At 35.7% G+C, this 23,003-nt stretch overlaps 1 protein-coding gene across 2 annotated transcripts in view; it reads left to right on the forward strand.

Moving 5' to 3' along the window:
• Positions 1-23,003, forward strand: part of INVS (inversin) — a 117,553-nt gene that overhangs the window by 49,920 nt on the left and 44,630 nt on the right. For both annotated transcript variants that reach the window (XM_019729227.2, XM_019729229.2), the window contains exons 4-8: positions 7,659-7,832; positions 11,374-11,541; positions 15,149-15,329; positions 17,790-17,899; positions 19,690-19,861. In XM_019729227.2, the coding sequence (XP_019584786.2) occupies positions 7,659-7,832; positions 11,374-11,541; positions 15,149-15,329; positions 17,790-17,899; positions 19,690-19,861 (805 nt within the window). The remainder of the gene's footprint in view (positions 1-7,658; positions 7,833-11,373; positions 11,542-15,148; positions 15,330-17,789; positions 17,900-19,689; positions 19,862-23,003) is intronic.

Genomic DNA, 23,003 nt, shown 5'->3' on the forward strand with positions numbered 1-23,003 from the left:
CACAATCGGTAACCAAGCTGCCTCACTTAGGTATGTTGACCAAAAGGAGTCAACTGAGATAGAGTCAGAAATCTTTCTGAGTTTATTTTCTCAGAGGCCATGCCAGCTCTTGACAGTTTTGATGCCTGAGCATGGCAGGAAGCTTAGCATGTCCATCAGATACCTTAGCTATTGGCTCTTTGTTGGACGGTCTTTGTGACAAAGGTACACCATAGTCAGACTATGACAGTCAGGTAGTATCAAACCCCAAAATATAAAAGTTTAGTGTCAGGGCCTCAGTGCTGTGGGCAGTTAGGGTAATCAGGCTGGAACAGCAACATGGTAACCTGAAAAATGTCTGCAGTGATGACACACAAGGTGGCTTTGAGAGGGAGTGGTTAGCAGTCCCTGCCAGGAAGAAGCAGGGGCAATGCCCTGTGTAATGTGGTGTCCTTCACCACAGGGAAAATAGGCCACCCTAGAAGAATACACAGTCTGGTTCATGTTTGGTATCTAAATACATTGTATACTTAAATAATTATATTCTGTATTAAAATTTTACTATGTTAAATGTATAAATTTAGGAAATAAACATAACTTTATTATATTAAATAGATAATAATTACATTTTATATTAAAATTTATGTTTTAATATTAAATACAAATTAATGTTAATTTATATTAAAAACACCTTTTACTTTGTGCCCCGTCTATGATGATGGATTCATTGCCGTGTTCAATGCAGTGATGGATCCAGGTGGCAAATGGCCAGTGACCCGGGGAGTGTAATCTTATTCAGCAACGTGATTCCAGTCAGTCTTATCAGAGAATAGACCCTTTCTGTGGGACCTACATGAGTAACCCAGACTGGTCGATTTGCAGCTACAATTTATTTCCACAGTTTTTGTCTCCAAAGAGGGGTGTCTTTAATTTGCCATCTATAGTCTTTCAAGTGGCAGATCACATGACAGAGCATTGACAACAGCCCAAGAATTCATAGAAACAGACCTGTCTGTAGAGTAGGTCTAAGGTAAGGATGATGGCTTCCATTTCAGCCCACGGGCTGACTTGCCCTAACCACAGACATTCTTCCAGAGTTGTCACTGATGTTGGACTGCCTCCCAATGGAGGTTGCCTCCCATCAGTAAACCAGGCCGAGGCATTCAGGGGAACCTCTGTGCATCAAGGGCACCATTAAGTGAGCAGCTTTGCTTCGAACAGTGGCCACCTATACACCCCGTGCTGTTGCCAGACAAGTTAGACAAGTCAGGCTACGGTAGCGATTGGGTAGGTACATAGTGCAGTTGGCTCTGGACTAGGCTTTGCATTCACTTTCGCTTTTGAGTAGTTGCTCACTCGTGTCTCAACCAAGTGAACTTCTAATGTTTCCAGTCCACCCAGAGTTCTGTCTTGAAGAGCACGGTCCTCATTGCTCTCACCATTTATTTTCACTTCGGAGATTCCTTGGCTCAGCAGCCATGACCGCATTGCCTATCAGCTTGCTGACCCATTGGCAGGCTAGCATCCCTTCCTCTGCCCAGACATTAAGGCTGCTTGTTTTAATGCTACTCCTCACCATGCAGACTCATGAACAGATAAGACAGTGGGGTCCCTGACCTCCCCAACCTTGCCCACTACTTGGACATGATCTCAGGGAGTCTTCTCATTCCTGAACCTGACCTGCAGAGCCCAGATGGACACTGAGCACACAATGGGTTTACATGACATCTGAGGAATGCTGAATTTTGGGAATCTCCAGATTTTAGTCAGTAGTAAGCAAGCCTGCTTTTATCTAATGTCCAGAAGGGTGATATTACCTCATTCCCTAAGATTGCTCACTGCAAACTCAGCTCTGAGAAATGGCCCAGGTAACAAGGAGTCCAGGCTTTGCATTCTTGGCATACCCTATAAGGACATGCAGGGACACTCAGGGTCATGGCACATTGCCTCTCCCAACGCTATTGTGGTATTTCCAAGACTCATTGGTGTCTACAGCCATTACTGATATTTGTGACCTATAGACTTCCTAGGGATGGTGATTCTTTTAAAAAATTAATATGGTAAATGCCTTGAGAGTTTATAAATATATAATTATATAAATATCATTAGAATTAATAACATGTTTCATTATTTCCATTTCAGTATTAAACAATGTATCTTTTGGTACCTAATATGATTAGGATTCCCAATAAAATATGGCAGAATGCCTACCTTATATTTTTATGTGGTCTTAGAGATATAGTTATGTTCCCAGGACAAAATTATATACAAAGCCATAAATGAATAAAAAATATAGTGAACATTTGTATATATAGTGAACAATTGCTTTTCTTCTCAACTACGATGAGAATAACTCTTAAGTGCTGATGATACAGAGAGAACAAAAATGCAAAGCTATTAATCAGATAACATGTATGTCCCAAAATATTGGTTTGGGTAAAATATCTGTTCTCTTTGGTGTTCCAGGGGGGCTGCTATAGTCAGGGTTGACCAAATCTTGAATATTGGAGGCTGTTAAAGTAATTGTTTCAACTGAAGAAGAAGCAAAAAGCAAAGGCTCCTAGGAGCCAGATGTACAAACTATGGTAGCCATTTTGGGAAGAAACATAGAGGTGGGTATCTAGAATGTTTTGATGATCAGCTGCCAGTTGTCTGGAAGTTAATGATTAAGGCACTTACCAGGAACAGACAGTAGTTTTGTAGCACATGATTTCAGATATTTCTTGTTAAGAAATACACTCCCTTTTTTCACACTGAGTGAGTGAAAAGTGGTCATATTTACACTAAAGAAAAAAAAATACTTAGAATTTGGGGGGGTAATCTGTGCTTTATTATGAAGCCATAGCTTTAGGAGGAGCTGTTTTTCTAGAGAAGCTTTAGGAGGAGCTGTTTGTCTAGAGAAGCTTTAGGAGGAACTGTTTGTCTAGGGAAGTGGCAGGAGCAGGACAAAGATCAAGTGTCAGAACCAGGAAGCTCAGTGACAATAAGTGATAGCCTCATATCACTAGAAATAGGGCTGCAAAAGATCATTGTAAGAACATATTCTTATAACAGATCAAGAGATGGGTGTTAGCAGCTATCAGGGTGAGCAAAGAGAAAAAAGAAAGAAAGAAAGAAAAACAATAGCAAACAGTCTTCTCTTTAAAATGAGCATGCAAACAAAAATTCCAAAATATATAAAGAAATCTCATGCTAGAAAAGCTAACAACATCGCTATTCAATTCATTACTAGTGGAAAAGCATAAACAAGATATAAGAGACAAGCCATACAAAGAGAGGAGATATTTGCAAAACCAACCAAGAATTAATACCAGAATATATAAATTACTCCTACAGATCAGTAAGAAAAAAACAAATAGCTAAGATGGGAAATGAGTAAACAACACAAAAAGACTATTCACAGAAGGCAGAAGCAAATAGCCAACAAATATATAGAAACATTCCACCTCAATCAGGGAAATGAAAATGAAAGCCATGGTAAAACACAATTGTATACGCATTTTATTGGCAAAAGTTAGCAAGTCTGACAAAACCAAGTATGGCAAGGATGTAGAGAAATAAGAATTCTCATGTATTACTGGTGGAAATGTGAATCAGAGTAGCCACTTTAGAAAGCAATTTCAACCCAGCTTCAGAAATGTGTTACCAGGAGATATGTACAAGAAAATTTATCACAATATTGTCTATATAGTGAAAAATGAGAAAAATACTAAATATTCCTCTAGAGGATAAATAAATTCATATGACAGAATACTTTCATATGACAGAATACTTTCCACAGTGTGAATGTATGAACCAAGGCAACTTGGATAAATCTCAAGAAATATTGCTTTGAGTAAAAGGTGGCGAGTGATTCATGTAGTACCATTTATACAAAGATTGGAAACATGTAAAACAATACTATGTAGCTAATGAATACATATATTTGTAAGAAATAAAAGTATTAAAACACTGGAATGATAAACACAAATTCAAAATAGTAGTCTCTTAAAGAGGGAGAGAAGGTAATGGAATTGGGGAAGGGCAAAAAGGGAACGTTAACCATATCTGTTATGTTTTATTTCTTTAAAAATGAAAAATCTTCAACTATAATTGAAAAATAAACAATTTTAAAAATGAAAAATCTAAAGCAAAATATCAAGGTATTTCACTCAAAACTTCTATATTATTTTAAGATTTAATGACGATATGTTTTTTCTAAAAGGGTTCATCTTAGGGAACTGTACAGACAAAATTATGGTATAAAGTTTAAAGGAGCATTTTGGGTTGGTTTGTTTCCCAGATTCATTTCAAGTTCTGTTCTCCAGGTCAGTCAGAGAACTTTTTCATTATTTCACTCTTGCAGAGATTATACTCCTTCTCATGCATCTGGGGAAAATCCAAATGGTGTAATCATTTACATTACAGACAAAAGAAGCTCTTGCTGTTAATAATTATGGGAAGATTAAGAAGATTATGACTACCTAACCAAAAAAAGAAATGTCACTCTTTCAGCGACATTAGAAAATTTTTCACATTTCAGTGGCATAATTGACCTGATCATATCAGAGTTAATGTTTTTTCTTTTTAGTGACTAAACGAGGACTTTTCTGTAACGTCAGCTCTCTCACTTCTGCTCACTTACTACCAGAGTTTTCTTAACAACATACACTCTTTTGATCTGTAACCTCCTTCACTCTTTACTATTTTCTACCCAGTCAGAAATTATAAAAGCAGATCCTAAAACAGTCTATAGCTCAGGATCAGGTTCTATGTGGCCCTAAGAGTGATCCTAAATGATTAACTTCCAAATCCTCCCCCAAGTATTTGTGTTACAAGAATAAACCAGAAAACTTAAGAATTCCTAATTTGAAGCAATAGTGAGGAAATGTTTAGACATTTTGTTTGTTTGCTTTTGTATTGAGGGGGCTTTACAGGAAGCAGAGTAGCCTGTCACGTGTCCCCAGAGTCATACAACCTTCACAGAGTTATCAGTTAGCTTGTGGCCTCAAACTAATATCTTCCCCGTGTCGACGAACACTAGAAATATTCTCCTGATTTTAGCTCTAAGAGTTCGCTGTCCCCTCCGCTTATTTCTGGAATTGAGTTTACATACACTGGACATTTAATAAATGCTCATTCATGAGACCAAGGATGTTGACCTTGGTTCAAATGGATTATGTTGTTTCTAGTTACAGCATTCTGATGTGTCTCTGTCCTTGGGAATAGGAGAAGCTGACCTGATCATATAGCTGACCCCTTCCCATGGTACCAGCCAAATTCCTATTGGGTATGACCTTGTCGGCCCTGTAATCATCATTATCTATAGACAGCGTATGGACATCTTTCTCCATGTGAAAAAAAAAATCAGAAAAACCATTATTTATATTCCAACTATTTTTACTTTAACCTGTCCCTAACCTTGGTTCTCTCCTGAAACACTAGCTGAACTATGGAGACTATGCACAGTCACATCTTTCTATCTGCATGCCTTCTGTCATAGGCCACTCCTGGCTCCGCTTGGCCAGTGATTTTTTGTTGCCTCCTCCACATTGGAAAACTGTTCATAATAAAACTAGCAGAAATTTACTGAGCATTTGCTTTATGCACTATTCTAAGAACTTTGCAAATATTATCTTTATCATTTCACATGCATGAAAATGTCAGCTACTATTATTATTCCTATTTTACAGAAGAGGCAGTAGAGGCACAGGAAGATACTTTATTTAACCTGTAAAAATTTTCCGTGGTACTTCTGTGAGGAGCAAAGATGCAATCTATGTCAAAGAGCTTTGTAATAAGTGAAATTAAGTGCAAACATTTTACTGCTTCGGAACAAGGCTCATGAATGTTTGTTGAATGAATGAGCAAATTATCACTGAGATATATCGTGTTTTGTGTAGGTAGAATCCTCAGAATAATGTAAAATGTAAACATGCCAAGCACTCTGTCTGTAACTCACTAGTCACCCCCTCCAACATATTCTAGTTTCCTTCTCCTCTAAATTTCAGAATCAAAATTGTCTGATTTAATACCTCTAAAAGGTCATGATGAATTATTCTGTAATATTTGAAATGTTACACTCAGAAAGGTCAAGCGTTATTTTTTGGTATGAAGTACCACATAGATTTGTTTTTCCTGGGCACTTTTTCCTTTTCAAAGAAAAGATGGCAAGAGATTTAGAGCAGGGTGCCCTCTTGAGGAAATTTTAGTACCTTCCATCTCAAAAGCTGACACTGGGTGAAATGAGAAGTCCAGATAAATGATGTTCACTACAGTCGAGGCTCAGATACATGGAACATTAGGTGGAACATTAGAAAGTAAGAGGAACGAAATACCAGATATCTGAGAAGTAGGATTCTTGAATGGTTACAATCTAATGTAGCAACTGTAAATAAGAATTTTTAAATAGAAACAAAACCTCTACAAGAGATTTCATTCCTCTTATTCACTCAGTCCTTCACGTAATATTTATTAAGCACCTGTCGTATTTTGTGCCAGGAATTAACACCAAGCACAGTGGTCAGTAAAGCTTAATCTCTGCCCTCATGTAGCTTACAGTTTATGAGGGAGATCACAGTGAAGGGAAACAAATTCATGTCAGTACAAACAGAGAAAAGCAGTATGAACGAAATGAGAGGAAGCTGGAATAAAGAAGGACAAAGTAAGTTCAACTTGGGGCACGCAAGGACACGCCTCTGAGAGGAAGTAACTGAGCTGATTCAGTTTGCTTTTCAGTCCACTCTAAGTCTGCCCACCTAATCACAGTCTTTCAGGCCCTTTTCTAGCCTCGTTCTTTCTGGTCTCCGTCCTAGTTGCATCCTGTGTCTGCCCCTGTGCACAAGCAGGCAACTCCCACTCGTCCTTCTACTCCTCCTTGTTCTAGCGAGTCCCCTTCGCCTTGCAGCCTCACAGTCTTCATGATCGCGGGGCGTGGGGGCTGCTTAATTAACCAACGTCTTCATTACTAATACTCATAGCCCTCCACAGTAGAACATCAATGCATTATGATGTTAAAGTTCCAACAAGGTTAAGGATGGAGAGGATCTCAGATGATGAAAAGGACAGATAACCCTGCCCATTACGCTTTGAAAAGGGAGAGATAAATAGGCATGAAGCAGCCAGAGAACTTGATCATGTAATACAGTTGGGCCATGTTGACTTTGAAATATCTGTGGTACTAAGCATATTGAAGGCTTATTTCACGAGGTCATTGTATTTTAATATAAATAATATGTACTTTATTGGTTTGATGTGCTGAAACTAATATACTTATTGCTACTACTAAGTAGCAATTTGGAGAATACACCAAAAACCATAAAATGTACAGACTCCTTTCACCCAATAAATTGGTCCCTGATAATTTATTCTTATGAAAAAGGTAAGAAAACTCTATGCAAAAAATATGTACATTGTAACATTTTCTATAAAGAAAATATTAGAAACAATATTAGAAGGGTTAAATAAACTATGTTGCTTTAACACAACGAAATATGCATATAGAAAGGGGTTTGAAGGAAACATGAAAAAATGAAACAATTGATAGAGTAGCGGAATTATAAGTGTTTCCTTTTACTAATTTATCTGAATGTTATGACTCTAGCAGAATAATTAAAATACCTAAAATATTTTAAAATTTAAAAAAAAGGAAATTAGCTCCATACTAAGTTTCTTCTTACCGTCCCTTGTTTTTCATTTAGGGAAATTATCGTTTCATGAAACTCTTACTAACACGTAGAGCAAACTGGATGCAGAAAGATCTGGAAGAGATGACTCCTTTGCACTTGACCACACGCCACAAGAGCCCCAAGTGTTTGGCGCTTCTGCTGAAGTTTATGGCACCAGGAGAAGTAGACACACAGGATAAAAACAAGGTAACGACTGCCCAAATCAAAGACAAATAAGAGCAGAAAGCAATTGCTTCCTTTTATGATGTGAAACCTCAAGGAAGAAGGCCCAAATTACCACTCAAATACATGGTAGGACAATTCCAAGTCTCCATACCCCAGTCAAGTATTTCACTTAAATTCTGTCATTTAATCCATCTAGCAACCGTGTGTGGTAGGTAATATGATCTCCTTTACACAGATGAGGAAACTGAAGCTCAGGAAGGTGAAAATTTTGTCTGAGATTAAGTGGCAGGGCTAGAATTCAGCCCAGGCCTGTCTAACCCCCAAACCCATTATTTGACAGCTAGGCAGAACAGTGACCATGGGGGTTAGATGGTGGGCGCCAGCACGCGGAGCAGGGTACTCAGTGCGTAGCTGTTGAATGGCCTGGGCTTCAGCATCACACTTCTTGGGTTTCCATCAAGGAGATGCCACCTACTTGTTCTGTGCCCTTGGGCAAATTACTCTTCTATGCCTCAATTTTCTCATATGTTAAAAGAGGGTAATAGATGTCGAAGAGAAAATGAGATAATACAGTATATAAAGTGTTGAGCACATAATACATATATATATGTATATATAAAGTATCTAGCACAATGCCCAGGGCAGAATATGCTCTCAACAAATGTTAGCTATAAAATAATTATTATTAGTTTCATTTTGGTTCTAACATCTGCTCTGGCATTTGTTGCTAAGATCTGCTATCTTCTCTGCCCTTGAATTTTAACATATTGTATCCATTGGTCATTGTTTTGATCGACTGGTTATTGCTCTGATCATTCTTTATAGGGAAAAAAAAATGTGGTCTTTAATTAGACGAATGCAATAATCCTCTTCATTTCCTCCAGGCACTTAATTATAGAGTCTTGCTAACTCTAACATTCCCATGTAATTAAAACTCTTATGATTAAATCCACTAGGTTTATATTCAATAATCCTTTCATTGTCATAGTGTTCTTTATGTAGTTTGCAGATGTTATTTAGTAGTCACTCACATGACCCAAAGTTCTGTGATCAACTTTATGTTACAACTACTGTAAACTAATATGCCTAACTCACAGCATTTCTAGTGCTGATATTTTACTGAAAAGAGCGCTTTGATAAATCCACAAACACCCATTTAATTACTTAAAAAGCTATGAATGTCTTTGGACTTTATAATATCTTCCCCAAATATTCTAGAAACTTTCTACTGTCTTTCAGCATTTGTATATTCTTCTGTACTGAACAGGGATGGGAGGTATCCAGTCAGACAGGTGGAAAATGGATCTACACCGTCCAGGCAGGCACAGAAAAGAGAGCAAAACAAAAAGCATAGAGCAATGATTCTCAAAATATCTGAGGGGAAGGATCAGTTTCTTTGTTTTTTAATTTCCAGTCTGCCACAGACCAATAATTTTATGACATACATTAAAACTGAACACCAAAAAGAAGAACAATCCAATTAAAAAGTGGACCAAGAACTTGAATAGACATTTCTCCAAAGAAGATACACAAATAGCCAACCAGCACATGAAAAGATGTTCAATCACTGATCATTAAGGAAATACAAATCAAAACCACTATGACATGGTACTTCACACCCTTTTGGATGCTATTATCACACACACACACACACACACACACACAACAAGCAAGTGTTAGTGAGAATATAAAGAAATTTGAAACCTTGTGCAGTGCTGGTAAGAATGTAAAATGGTGCAGCCACTGTGAAAACCAGTTTGGCAGTTCCTCAAAAAATTAAACATAGACTTACCATATGATCCAGTAATTCCGTTTCTGGGTTTACACTCAAAAGAATTGAAATCAGAAAGTAGGACAGATATTTGTACATCCATGTTCACAGCAACATTATTCACAATAGTAAAAAAAATGGAAACAACCAAAATGTCCATTGATAGATGGCTGGATAAGCAAAATGTAGTTTATACCTACAGTACTGTATTGTTCAGCCTTAAAAAGGAATGAAATTCTGGCACATGATACAACCTAGATGAACTTTGAAGGTATTCAGCTAAGTGAAATGTCAGATACAAAAGGATAAATATTGTCTGAGTCCACATATGAGGTACCTTAGAGTATTCATAAAGACAAAGGAGAACAGTGCTTGCCAGGGGCTGAGAGGGGGTAGGAATTGGTAATTACTGTTAAATGAGATGGAGTTTCAGGTTGGGAAGATGAAAACTACAGGTGGATGGTGCTGAGGGTTGTATAATAATGTGAATGTACTTAATGCCGCTGAACTGTACACTTAAAAACACTTAAAATAATAAACTCTATGTTATGTATTAGGTTGGTGCAAAAGTAATTTCAGTTTAAAAGGTTAAAAATAATTGCAAAAAAAACGCAATTACTTTTTCACCAGCCTAATATATTTTATCATAGTAAGAAAAAAAAAGAATTACTGGAAAAATAAAAAACAAAGATATAGAAAGTACAACCCCAAACTTGTTACTCTTAGACTCAACAAACATAATAATAAATTTCGGTAAATATATTCAGAACAAATATAACATGGGAAAAGAAAAGAATCATGAAACTGTATGTTATTTATTGAAAATGTAATCACAGGCAATTAATTTCTATTTGACTTTTTGTTCTGATTATTACTCAATAAATAGTAACAAGTTAAATGACTCTTCATATTAATGCCTATAGGTGCACATTGAATGAATACCACATATGTCAGTATTTAAAATTTTTAATGTGACAAATAAGCTTGGTTCCTGCTTATTCTAGATTGATCTAATTCTAGATGGGATTGATGACAGTGCTACTAGAAAGGGATAATGTATATCTAAACAGTTTCTATGTGTCTCCTTAATAACTTTCCTAGTAAGGAAACCAGTCTTACTGAGGTATGTTGATGAGAATACAAAAGCAATTTTAAAACAAGTTGAGGATGTTAATTTTTAATTTTTATCTAAAATAAAGCAAATCTTGCTATGTTTTTAAAATGTATCATCAATAACTAGGTCTAGCAATTTATCTTGTAAAATTATAGTTACACTTAAATTTATCCTTTGATGTAAGAAACAGATTCTTGATGTATGATTTCCTATGTATGGATCTTCTTTTTAATAGATATTAAAATTCGAAACATTCTATCCCATTCTTAAGGTACTTGGTGCAAAATCAAGATCATCACTTACTTTGTTAATTATTCATAAATCACTGGGCTGCTTTTCTCTTTCTCAGTATTATCATTTATCAGTACCTGCTGACCTAAATGCTTGCCATGATTAAGAGGGCAGATTGTGGAGTCAGAGAGCCTGGGTTAAAATCTCAATTCAGCCACTTACTGCCGTTATGTCCTTGAGCAGATGCCGTGCTCAGTTTCCTCCTCAATCATGTAAATTCAGGAGTACTTACCTCCCAGTTGTCGTGATGACTACATGAGATAAAATATATAAAACTCTTACAACAGTGCCTGTTACACTGTAAAAGCTTGGGGAAAGTTGCTTGTTGCGTTGTTAACTGTTACTGTTGTTACTGTTGTTGTTCTGAAAATCGCTCAATTTTGCAGCAAACGGCTCTGCATTGGAGTGCTTACTACAACAACCCTGAGCATGTGAAGCTGCTTATCAAGCATGATTCCAACATTGGGATTCCTGATGTCGAAGGCAAGATCCCACTGCACTGGGCAGCCAACCACAAGGATCCGAGCGCTGTGCATACAGTGCGATGTATTCTGGTGAGTACGGTGGTGCCACTAGACCTGGATGGCCTTTCCAAAAACATTTTTCCCTATGAAATATCCAATATACACAAAAGCATATACTGTACGTGGCACACAAGCAAATTATGAAGCAAAAGAATGCAACAAACGTGAACCCATCCCTCAAGAAATAAAACATTTTAGTACCGCTATTTAAGACCACAGAGAAGTTTTCTATGTGCTAGTTTCCAAATGCATGCTCTCTCCCCGTGCCGTGCTCATTTCTGTCCCCCATAAACTACTTTCCTGGATTTCTACTTATCAACCCCTGACTTTGTTTTATCCTTGTGTTTATTAACTAGTGAAGAGATGTAAGGGAATATTTGTAAAACACATGTCAAATGTAAAGAATAAGGAAACAATGAATATTCATGTATTCATCGCTGAGTTTAAGAAAAAGTGCGTTTCCATTACCTTTCAAATCCTCTGGATACCTTCCAGTACCATTCTTTCTCAGAGGCAAACAATATCCTCAATTTTGGATTTATTATTCCACTGATTTTCATTATAGTTGTACCATATATATTCATGTTTCTAAAAAATATGATGTTCAGTCTTTAATATTTTTGAATTTTATATACATGGAGCCATATTTTACATATTCTTTTGCAACATGATTTTCTTGCTCAATATTATGCTGGTGATTTTATCTATATTGCTGTGTTTAGCTATAAAATATTAATTTTTACTGCTATTTGGTATCATTTTATAAACAAAACACACATTATTCATTCTGCTATTGACAGCCATTTGTAACTGTTCCAGGTTTTTGCTATTTACAAACAGTGCTGCTTTGAACTTTTTATTTTTTAGCCTATCTATGGGTATATTCTCACTAACACTTGTTAGTGTGTGTGCGTGTGTGTGTGTGTGTGTTTGATAATAGCATCCAAAAGGGAGAAGTACCATGTCATGGTGGTTTTGATTTGTATTTCCTTAATGATCAGTGATGTTGAACGTCTTTTCACGTGCTGGTTGGCTATTTGTGTATCTTCTTTGGAGAAATGTCTATTCAAGTTCTTGGTCCACTTTTTAATTGGATTGTTCTTTTTTGTTGTTCATTTTTAATGTATGTCATAAAATTATTGGTCTGTGGCAGACAAATATATTAACTGGTTGTTGCATGTGTATAGAAATGCAATTAATATTTTTGTTTGTTGAGTATATATTTAACCAACTTTCTATCCTTTTTTACTAATTTTGAATATCCGTAGATTTTGGAGGGGTGTTTTCTAATCACCCTTTCCCAGATTCCAACTTATGTGCTATGAAATTTTCATATTTTGTCCTATTTTCTTGCAACACAAATTAGACTTTAAAAGATATTATTTTGTGTATACAATGGTTATTTATTTCTATGTACATGTTGACTAATTTCTTTGCTCTGCATTTGTTTATGAACCTCAAATTTTCCTTCTATAGTTATCTTGCTTCCTGAAATATAAATCTTAGAACTTCCTTTACTGTAGATCTATTGGTAGTAAACTCTCTGTTTTTAATTGTTAAGAATGTCTCTATTTCTATGTTGCTCTCGAATATATAGTTTTCCTGTACACACAATTCTAAGCAATTACTTTTCTCAACTCTTTCAGGCTATTATTGCGCTGCCTTCTGCCTTTCATTGTTCCTCTTAAAGAGTCTGCTATTGGTCTAATTGTCATTCCTTTAGAGATGATTTGTCTTTCCTCTTAGGCTGCTTTTAAATTCTTCTCTGTATGGCATTCTACAGCTTTGCTACAGTATGTCTAGATGTGACTTTTTTCCCCCCTTGTTTGGTATACATTCTGATTATTGCATCTCAGTTCTGGAAAATATGTAGCCATTATCTCTTTAAATATTGACTCTTTTTCATTCTCTCTACTGTTGCTTTTATTGTCTCTAATTATACATATTTTAGACCTTTTCATTTTATTGTCCATGCCCTTAACTTCTTTTTTACATTTCCATCATCTTGTCTCTCTCTGCTATGTTCTGAGTAATTAAATCAGATCTGTCTCCCAGTTTACTAAGTCTTTCTTCAGCTGAATCCAATCTATTGTTTATCGTATTCATTGAATCTTTAACCTTAGTGATTATATTTTCACTTTTAAAAGTTCTATTTGGTTTTTTCAAATCTGCCTGGTCATTTTGATAGTTTTTGTCCTTGTTCACTTTTTGTTTCAGTTTTATTTTTTTACATGTTTCATTGATAGTTATTTTATATTCTTTATGTGTTGATTCTAATATCTGAAGTCCTTGGAGGATAATTCTCAGTCTTAATATCTTATTTCCTCACAGATTTGCCACTTTTTTACTTGTAAACATATCTTAGTCCTTGGGAAACTCAAGGACCTAAAATACTATTGTGGTAATATTCTATTTCTTTGTTTTTTTGAAGCCTTTATAATACCTTTCATACTCTTTTTTGTAAAATAAATCGGCTAACTGTACAAGCAGCTCTAAATCTGGAATGACCCTTCAGACAATTCTCAAATTGGGGCAAGAAGGCTTGGCTTTGGATATGACCTAATTTGAGAAGGGGCATGGCCTTGGGTGAGGTAGCTCTCTGTAGCTGAAACAATTCCAGAAGGCTGACTGTTGAGGGTCATCTGCTGGCAGCACTCCCAGCAGATGGGAAAATAAGTCATTTAGTCTTGAAAGGGAACCTAAGCAGTGCATCATAATATCTGCTACAAAGATCCAGTAGAAAAATGAATAAATGTTGTGAACTGTCAGTTTACAGAGAAATAAAACTTACTAGCCAATAAACATATGATAAAAAAAATCTCAACCTCATTTATAAAAGAATTGCAAATTAAAACACCAGTGAAACGACTTTCATACCTATAAGGGAAAAATATACTAAGCTTGATAATACCAAATGGTTTATTTGTACCAGCATTTAGGGAAATAAAAACATTTACACATTGTCATGGATCTGTTAATTGGTACAACCATGTGGAGAATGCTTAACAATATCTAGTTAAAGATGCAGATATCCTTCAACCCAGCAATTCCCATTCTAGGTGTCTAAACTAAAGAAAAATGTCACATATGTGCTACAAGGGGACAAGTAAAGGAAGCATGTTCATTGCAGCATAATTGTTAATAGTGGAAAAAATGTAAATAGCCTAAATATCCCTTAATAGGAGAATGGATAACCAAATTATGGTCTAACAAATGAACTAGATACCCTAAAGTATAGTGTTGAAAGAAAAAATTGCCAAAGGATATACATAGCATAATTCATAAGTGTAAATATTGAAAACACACATATGAAATTCATGTATTGTTTATGACATATACATATGTAGCAAAAGAACAAAACATACAGCTTTAGCTCAATCCATAACAGATAAAAAAGCACATTCTGCAAAATATTGATACCTATTTAATCTAGATAGTCAGTACATGGTATTTATTATCTTTCATAGTTAAGTATGAAAATAATTTTTAAAGGTTTTGATGTAAACTTTTTTCTGAATTTTATCACTTGTGCTGAAAGAGAATATAGAAGTTTAGGAAATTGCTTAGTTAATACTTATGTAAAATGTGATTTATTGAGGATTCTGTTTGTCTGAAGTCTCTGGTTCCTTAAAAATAGGATGCTGCTCCCACGGAGTCTTTACTGAACTGGCAAGACTACGAGGGTCGAACTCCTCTTCACTTTGCAGTCGCTGATGGGAACGTGACAGTGGTTGATGTCTTAACCTCATACGAAAGCTGCAACATAACATCTTATGATAACTTATTTCGAACCCCCCTTCACTGGGCAGCTTTACTGGGTGAGTTGAATGTGAATCAAAAGATCAACAGTAGGAGAAACTGCATGCGTATGGGAAACTCTATGCCTGCTCTTCCCTAGTTCCCATCTCCTATTTAATTATTTTAATTTTTAATTATGTGACATTGTTTTATATCTGAATCTATTTATGCTTAAAGTTTAGTAATATAAATGTATTCTCTGTTATATATTAGTTTTAATTTCAACATCATATCTTAATTTTTATTATAAAAATAATGCACATTCATTGACAAATACAAATGTAAAATAAACCTTTTTTTAACATTCAGTGCCTTTATTTTTAGGGAAGAAAGCTTTAATTTTATGTTTGTGCTAAAACAATCATATTTGATTTTTCTCTTCATATTTTCCTGATATACCTTTTACTTAACCTTTTTGGAGATCACTTTTTTTAGGTGAGAGGGTGCATATATGTGTATGTGTATGATTTGGGGGGGGCAATCTGAGAGTCTTTCTCTTTCAGTGAAGGAGTTTTACCTATTAAAACTCATTGTTATAAGTAAGATATATAATATGGGGGTGGCCGGTTAGCTCAGTTGGCGAGAGCGTGCTGGCTGATAATACCACGGTTGCCAGTTCGATCCCCGCATGGGTCACTGTGGTGAGCTGCACCCTCCTTAAAAAAAAAAGAAAAATATATGTAATTTGGTTCTTTTCTTGATATTCTGCTCAAATCTCTTTGAGTGTTGTGTTTTTTGTTTTGTTTTTTTAATTTTTCTTTTGTTTTCCTGTTTGTTTTCTGCCTTTTGGTGTGTGGATTAGGTTTGTTATTTGGTTTTGAATTACCTAATGTTTCAGGAGGTTTTTAAGGTTTTGTTAGTGGTTATTTTTAAATTGACCGAGAACTCTGTTAAGCCTGAGTCAGAGTCAAGAGTAAAACTGCATCTGTTAGTTACTGCCTATGTAAAATGAGGAATTTAGCGCACTTACTTACTGCTTTTTTATTATTTGTTAATATAACCTGAGGTTTTCCCCCAATTATTGTGATCTTAGTTTTTTAAGTTACACATTGTCTCTTTGGAAAGTGATTTTTACATTTGCATTCAGTTTTATAGTCAGAATTATAATTGTTACTTAGAGTTCATTTCAGTGTGCAGTTTCATTCTTTTTTCCTTTTTTTTTTGCATTCTGGGAGGACTTTACAAATTTATCTCCACATCACTAAATTGATTTTTTGTTCCGCAAGTTCTGCTTTCTTTCTACCCCTTATAGATTTTATTTCATTTCCTTCTCTCATCCATATTTCCTTTTGTCTCAGTCTGTTTCCCTTTTTACCTCTTACCATTACCTTTTCATTTCAGTCTACTTTCTTCTTAGGATATTCTGTTTCATTTCATAGAGGCCATCTCTTTGCACTAAATTGAGGATGCCAAACAGTTTCCTGAATTTTCCTCGGGATCCTTCTCTAGATCATTTTCTGAGGTATGCGCTTCATCTGTCTGATGGTGTTCTGATTTCCCTGTCCTGTAGAGTGTTTTCATGTAGCCTTTACTGAATGTTTCTCTTTATCCTTCAAAGAAGGTAAGATGTGTTTCAGTTGACTGTGTGGCATAGATTGCCTTTGATCCTACTTTTGTCCCTCTGTGTTGTGGAGAACTTGATCTTAAACTATAGCTGGAGAGCAGGTAGATGAGAACAACTCTCACTAAATTCTTTTTTTCTGCCTGACTGTCATGCAGTGTTTCCTTACTCTGCTAATGTGGCATCTTCATTGCCTGGTTCCCCAGTATGCTAAAGCAAGAGAATTTATGAAATTCAGGTTTCCTAAATATACGACTGCCAGGTTTGTTCATTCTTTGATTCTTTCTACAGTTCTTCACTTGTGGAGACCACATCCTCCAGAATGCACTGTAGGGTATTTTCTACACCACCACTTCATTATTCCTGCTCACTTGCTTTCTGGGATTTGAAATCACTGCCTACATGTTAAAAGACTGGAAGAGGGAGGTTAGAGGGAATGGATAGGATACCTTAGAGATTGCAGGAGATCGTACTATAGTTTGTTCTCCTGAACAGTAGAAGAGAGTAGCCATGCACTTCTGATTGGTTATGCAGTGGAACCTGAAGACTAAGGGACATTGATGGCTGAGAGGGGCTGGCTTCTGATACAACGTCCTCCTTTCTTATGGGAAGTTTTATAAAGTGAAGCCAAGGAATGCAATGAGCTGATACCTAATATTTTTTTCTCAATCTGTTAATAATAATTAATGTCGTTTCATTCCTGATTGAACATTTAAATCTTTAGTATTGTGTCTGCCTTTGTTCTACTTTATCATAGTATTTTAATGAGAAGTTAGAAGAGGCTGCACTGGGGCTGCTATTCAGAAACCATTTTGAATGCTGTATTATGTACGAGTGATTTTTCTAACCCCTTTCTTTTACATAGAATATAAATTAATGTCCTTGGTATGTGACAGCTACCTTGTGTGTCTGCTTTCAGGCCATGCACAGATTGTCCATCTCCTTTTAGAAAGAAATAAGTCTGGAACAATTCCATCTGACAGCCAAGGAGCAACACCCTTGCACTATGCAGCTCAGAGTAACTTTGCTGTAAGTAACACATGACAGTTTTTTCTTTTGATTAAATTTTAATTTTGATATCATTGTAAATGCATTTGCAGTTGTAAGAAATAAAACAGTGAGATCCCATGTACCCTTCACCCAATTTACCCCAATGGTAGCAGCTTGCAAAAGTATAATACAATATCATAAACAGGAAATTGACATTGATACAGTCTACTGGCCATTTAATTGCGGTTTAAAAGGTTAAAAATAATTGCAAAAACTGCAATTACTTTTGCACCAACCTAATAGCATGTGTTCCTGAAAATAAGACCTAGCTGGACAATCAGCTCTAATGCGTTTTTTGGAGCAAAATTTAATATAAGACCGAGTATTATATTATATGATACCTGGTATTATATTATATTATGTTATGTTATATTATATATTATATTATATTATACGTGGTCTTATATAAGACCTGGTCTTACATTATAGTAAAATAAGACCAGGTTTTATATTAATTTTTCCTCCAAAAGACGCATTAGAGCAGATTGTCCGGTTAGGTCTTATTTTCAGGGAAACACACGGTATGTATATTATATATCTGAGAAAGCAATAATATGAATTATTGATATTTCCAAAGATATGGGATATCATTAGCAGTTCTTTCCTTACCCCCCTTTATAGTTTACTCCAGCCATTGTGTCACTCAATCCAGCTAGCAACGTGGTAGTGTCTAGGCTGCTTCAGCTTCCTGAGTATGAGTGGCCACCAAGGACCGCAGACTTGTCCATAGAGGCACATATGAAAGCAACCACATTTGATTTTGCTGCCTTCTACATGGTGTGCATAGTGAAACCCTTGGTTTCATTAAATTATAAGAATGCTATCATTAGCATAGCATAATTCCATCTTCCTGACCTCCACAAATGTAACATTGAATACCTGAGTACTCAGATTGCTAAAATACAGAGGGTGCCAAAAAAATGTGTACACATTTTAGGAAAAGAAAAAACTGTATTAAAATTGTAATAATATATACCGATAACAAAAGATGAATACAAGTCATGTGTATACATTTTTTTGGCACCCTCGGTATTTTATTTCCCATCCTTCATTCTCTCTGGTACTCAGAACAACTATAACTATAGTCCTTCCTTCCTGGCATTCATGAAAAATTATTTTACCACCTAGGGTTTTGGCAAGCTATTATCTTTTATCTTCCAAGATCTCAAAAAAATACAAAGTAGATTTTGAAGAGGATCTCTTTTTACAAACAGATGAGAAATTCAGTTGGCCCAGGCTAGTCAATCTATGGAAATCAGAAGGCAATCCATGTTTCAACACAAACCTATGAGATAAGATCTGTTATCTCTATTTACAGATGATGAAATCAAGGTTCCAAGAGATTAAGTGACTTGCCCAAGATCTTCAATCCAAGTCTTAGGCTCCAAATTTAACATATGTACAGATACCAGTAATTAAGTAATTGTGCTAATGGGTGTAAGAAATAATGGTAGAACATATGGATGTTTATTCAAAAAATACTTGCTTTGGATAATCTTCCAATCCCAGAGATGGTTTTTTAACAATTATGCAAATTTTCTAAGCTCAATTTGAAGCCCCTTAATTTTCTCAGTCTCTGTTACTTCACAAGAGGTTGCAATTCTCTTTTTGAAAAACATCATCAACAACAGTAAAAAAAAATAATTATTTGATTCAAAAACGGAAAAATACTTTGCTTCTTAGTGGCAATCACATGTAACAGTGGCTTTGTTACCATAAAAAAATACTACTCTCTTGTCTCAAATTTTTAAATGAAGTTTTCTTAACAGGAAACAGTTAAAGTCTTTTTAAAACATCCTTCAGTGAAAGATGATTCAGACCTTGAAGGAAGAACATCGTTTATGTGGGCTGCTGGGAAAGGCAGTGATGATGTCCTTAGGACTATGCTGAGTTTAAAATCTGACATTGACATTAACATGGCAGACAAATATGGAGGTACAGGTAAGAACTGGGAGACATAATGAATTTGCTTTCATTCAGGCTCTGAAGTGTGGGTGGTGCTATAAAACTTGTACAATAGTACTTTAAAATCATTGTTCCTAATTTAATATTGTTTGACTTTTCATCTTCACTTTTTCAGTTTAGGTTGCCAGGATATCACTCCAAAGACTTTATTTCCAGCAGGCATTAGGGCTAAAATTAGCCTATATTTCTCTACCTGCTGAATGATGGCATTTGGTTTAAAATCTTAGTTGTTTCTTAGACATGGTCATGGGAACTCTTCTGATTATCTTTTGTTAAAAAAGCATAAACCTATACTTTAAAACTGTGCATATTTAGTAGTTATTGATTATATTTTCAAAAATTTAGCATTATTTTAAGGAATGCACACATCTAAGTATGTTCTCACCAGTCTCATTTAATATGCTCTTTACTCAGAATTGCATAGCATTACTTCATCCTGAATCTGCCATTTTAGAGATAACCTCTCAGGACTCTAAAAGCTTCAAAACTTCAAGTCAGCTTTGCATAAAAATCTCTTACTAGATGTTTCTTTCAATCTCTTTCTCTAATAAGAGAGCCCTTTAACTATGTGTTAGTTAATGAGAGAGGTACACGTTTTTTAGCATTCACTGTCAACTTGGCAGTCTTCTCCTGTGTTCTGTATCCTAATTGCAAGTCAGAAAGAAAGAAAATTCACACAACAGCACTGAAGAGAATAAAAACTCAGCTATGAGCGTCTCAATGTTATTTTTTTCTTATTTGTAGAAACATACTAGAGCCATTTGCAGCTACCTGTTGTCCTGGATACAATCTTCCTTGGCCACCAAACTATTGATCCAGCACTGGGGGGAAGAGTGGAGAGGAAATTACATCTAATAATCTCTCTCTCTCTCTCTCTCTCTCTCTCTCTCTCTCTCTCTCTCTCTATCTATCTATATATATATATATATATCTTAATATATATAGTAATAAGTATATATATATATATATATATATATAGAGAGAGAGAGAGAGAGAGAGAGATATCTACACCACCATACCCTCTAAATTATTTTTAAGAGTTTTTAGATAATATCAATTTTGATAAAGTCTTTAACTTTCAAAAAGATTTCTTTATCAAAGCCTCGCAGCAGACCTTAAGCTTCTTAAGAGGTATACTGCAGACACGTAGGACATTGAATTCATAAATGGTCCGAACATTTAATTTTTTGTCTGACTTCCATTAGTGTGCACCCTTTCACTTTATCACTAGCCTTTATTTTAGCTTAACTTTTTCATGTATTTTAATAAAGTATAGGTGAGGATACTTGAATCCTTTTGACCAACGGTGTCTTTTGGATGTGCACCATGGTTGGAGTTCAGACGTAAATTCTTCTCAGATTCATTAATTCCCTGGGCTCTTTCTCCTATGGGGATTTTATTATATACCAGAGATGCTTCCTGACATTTCTCGTCTAGGAAAGTGACTTCCTCTGCATCATCCCTCTATAGGGTTGTTGTTGTTTTTCTCCTTTCTATTGGGAAAAAAAAAGTTCTTGTCAACAGCAATATACGGACATTATTTGGATCCTGACTCAAATAAATAAACTATAAAAATGCTAAAGTCATCAGAAAAATATGAACACTGTCTGGATATTTGGTAATACAGAATTTTCGTTAGTATGTTTTAGGTATAATAGTGGGACTTTGCAGTGCTGGGCCTGGAGCTCATTTCGCCTTTGCCAACAGGCGCCCTGTTCGAACCAGCCCATAGGGGGCAGTAGAGGGACTGGAAACCTGGAAGAGATTACATCTTTCTGTTTGCTTACCATATGTCTTTGTTTCCTGTTCCTGGAAGCATCACCCTAGTAAGTCTTCTTCAGCACAGCAATGACACTTAGTTCCAATGGCAACAGTTAATTTCACTGTGCAGTTTTTCCGTCAGTCCCAGTAGCAGCCTCAGAGCACCCTCCTCAGAGGTCAGAGTTTGAGCTCCGCAGGGCTCCACTTCTAAGCTTTTAAGTTTTAATAATTCCATCCTCTTGTTTTTGTTCCCCCAGTCCTAGAATTTGTAGCTGTTTTCTGCATTGACTACATCTGTGATACATTAGTGTTCCCTTTTTGCTTTTTTCAGTTCTTCATTTCGCAGCTAACAATTCCTTGTATTGAATTCTCCCTGTTCAAGTATCTGGCATGGTTTCTGTCTCCTAAATGGACCCTGACTGATACAGTGGTTGTGTTTCTAAACAAAATACATGTGTTTCAGATACACTTACCAAAATATTTACAAATGGAAGGATATGACTCTAGAATTTTATTCAAAATGATCACAAGTAGAGGGGCTGGATGGCAGTTAGATGAAACAAGATTAGTCGTGTACTGATAATTGCTGAAGCTGGGTGATGGCTATACTGAGTTTACTGGACTATTGTCTTTACTTTTGAATATGTTTGAAATTTTCCGTAACGTAAAGTTAAATTAAAAATATAGCACTCCTGTGTAAACTTGTGGCACTTTTTCAAAGAGGGAGCAACAACAGTTAAGTCTAAGGTTATTTTAATATAAAGTAAATGTAAATAGTCAGAAATGGATAATTTCCTTTAATAAGATTGCTCTGTTTTTTGCTTAATTGACATTTTGTCTAATTTTGTTTTATTTGACATTGATATTTGTCTGAAGAGTACCTATTGTATCCTGATGTCATATCACAGAATTGTAGAATTTCAGAATTAGAAAGTACCTTAAAATTAGATCTAGTTCAGGGTTTTCCAGGCCATGTTCTCCAGAGCACCGGGTTTCTATAGAGGTACTTGAAGTGTTGCTGAGGACACAGATGCTTAAGTGAATAACCCTCCACCCCTGCTTTAGTCAGAACAACTCTTACCGGTTTTATATGTGGAGTGTTTTATAAAATTTCATTTGGAGGAAACAGCATTCTTATGCTCTTAAAATGTGAAAATCACTGAAGTATCATAGGTATATCATGCTTCAATCTGCCTTATAACATTCTCAGTAGTGGTCTTTCATCCTGTGTTTGAACAGCTCCGATATAGGGAACCCACTCCTTGCCTCTTAGTTAGGTTAACTAACTCTACTAGAATGTTCTTCCTTATACTGCGACAAAATTTGTCAAACTGAATGTTCCACTCTGTGCTTTCTT

This window comes from Rhinolophus sinicus, linkage group LG04, assembly GCF_036562045.2.
Source record: "Rhinolophus sinicus isolate RSC01 linkage group LG04, ASM3656204v1, whole genome shotgun sequence".
NCBI classification, from domain to species: domain Eukaryota; kingdom Metazoa; phylum Chordata; class Mammalia; order Chiroptera; family Rhinolophidae; genus Rhinolophus; species Rhinolophus sinicus.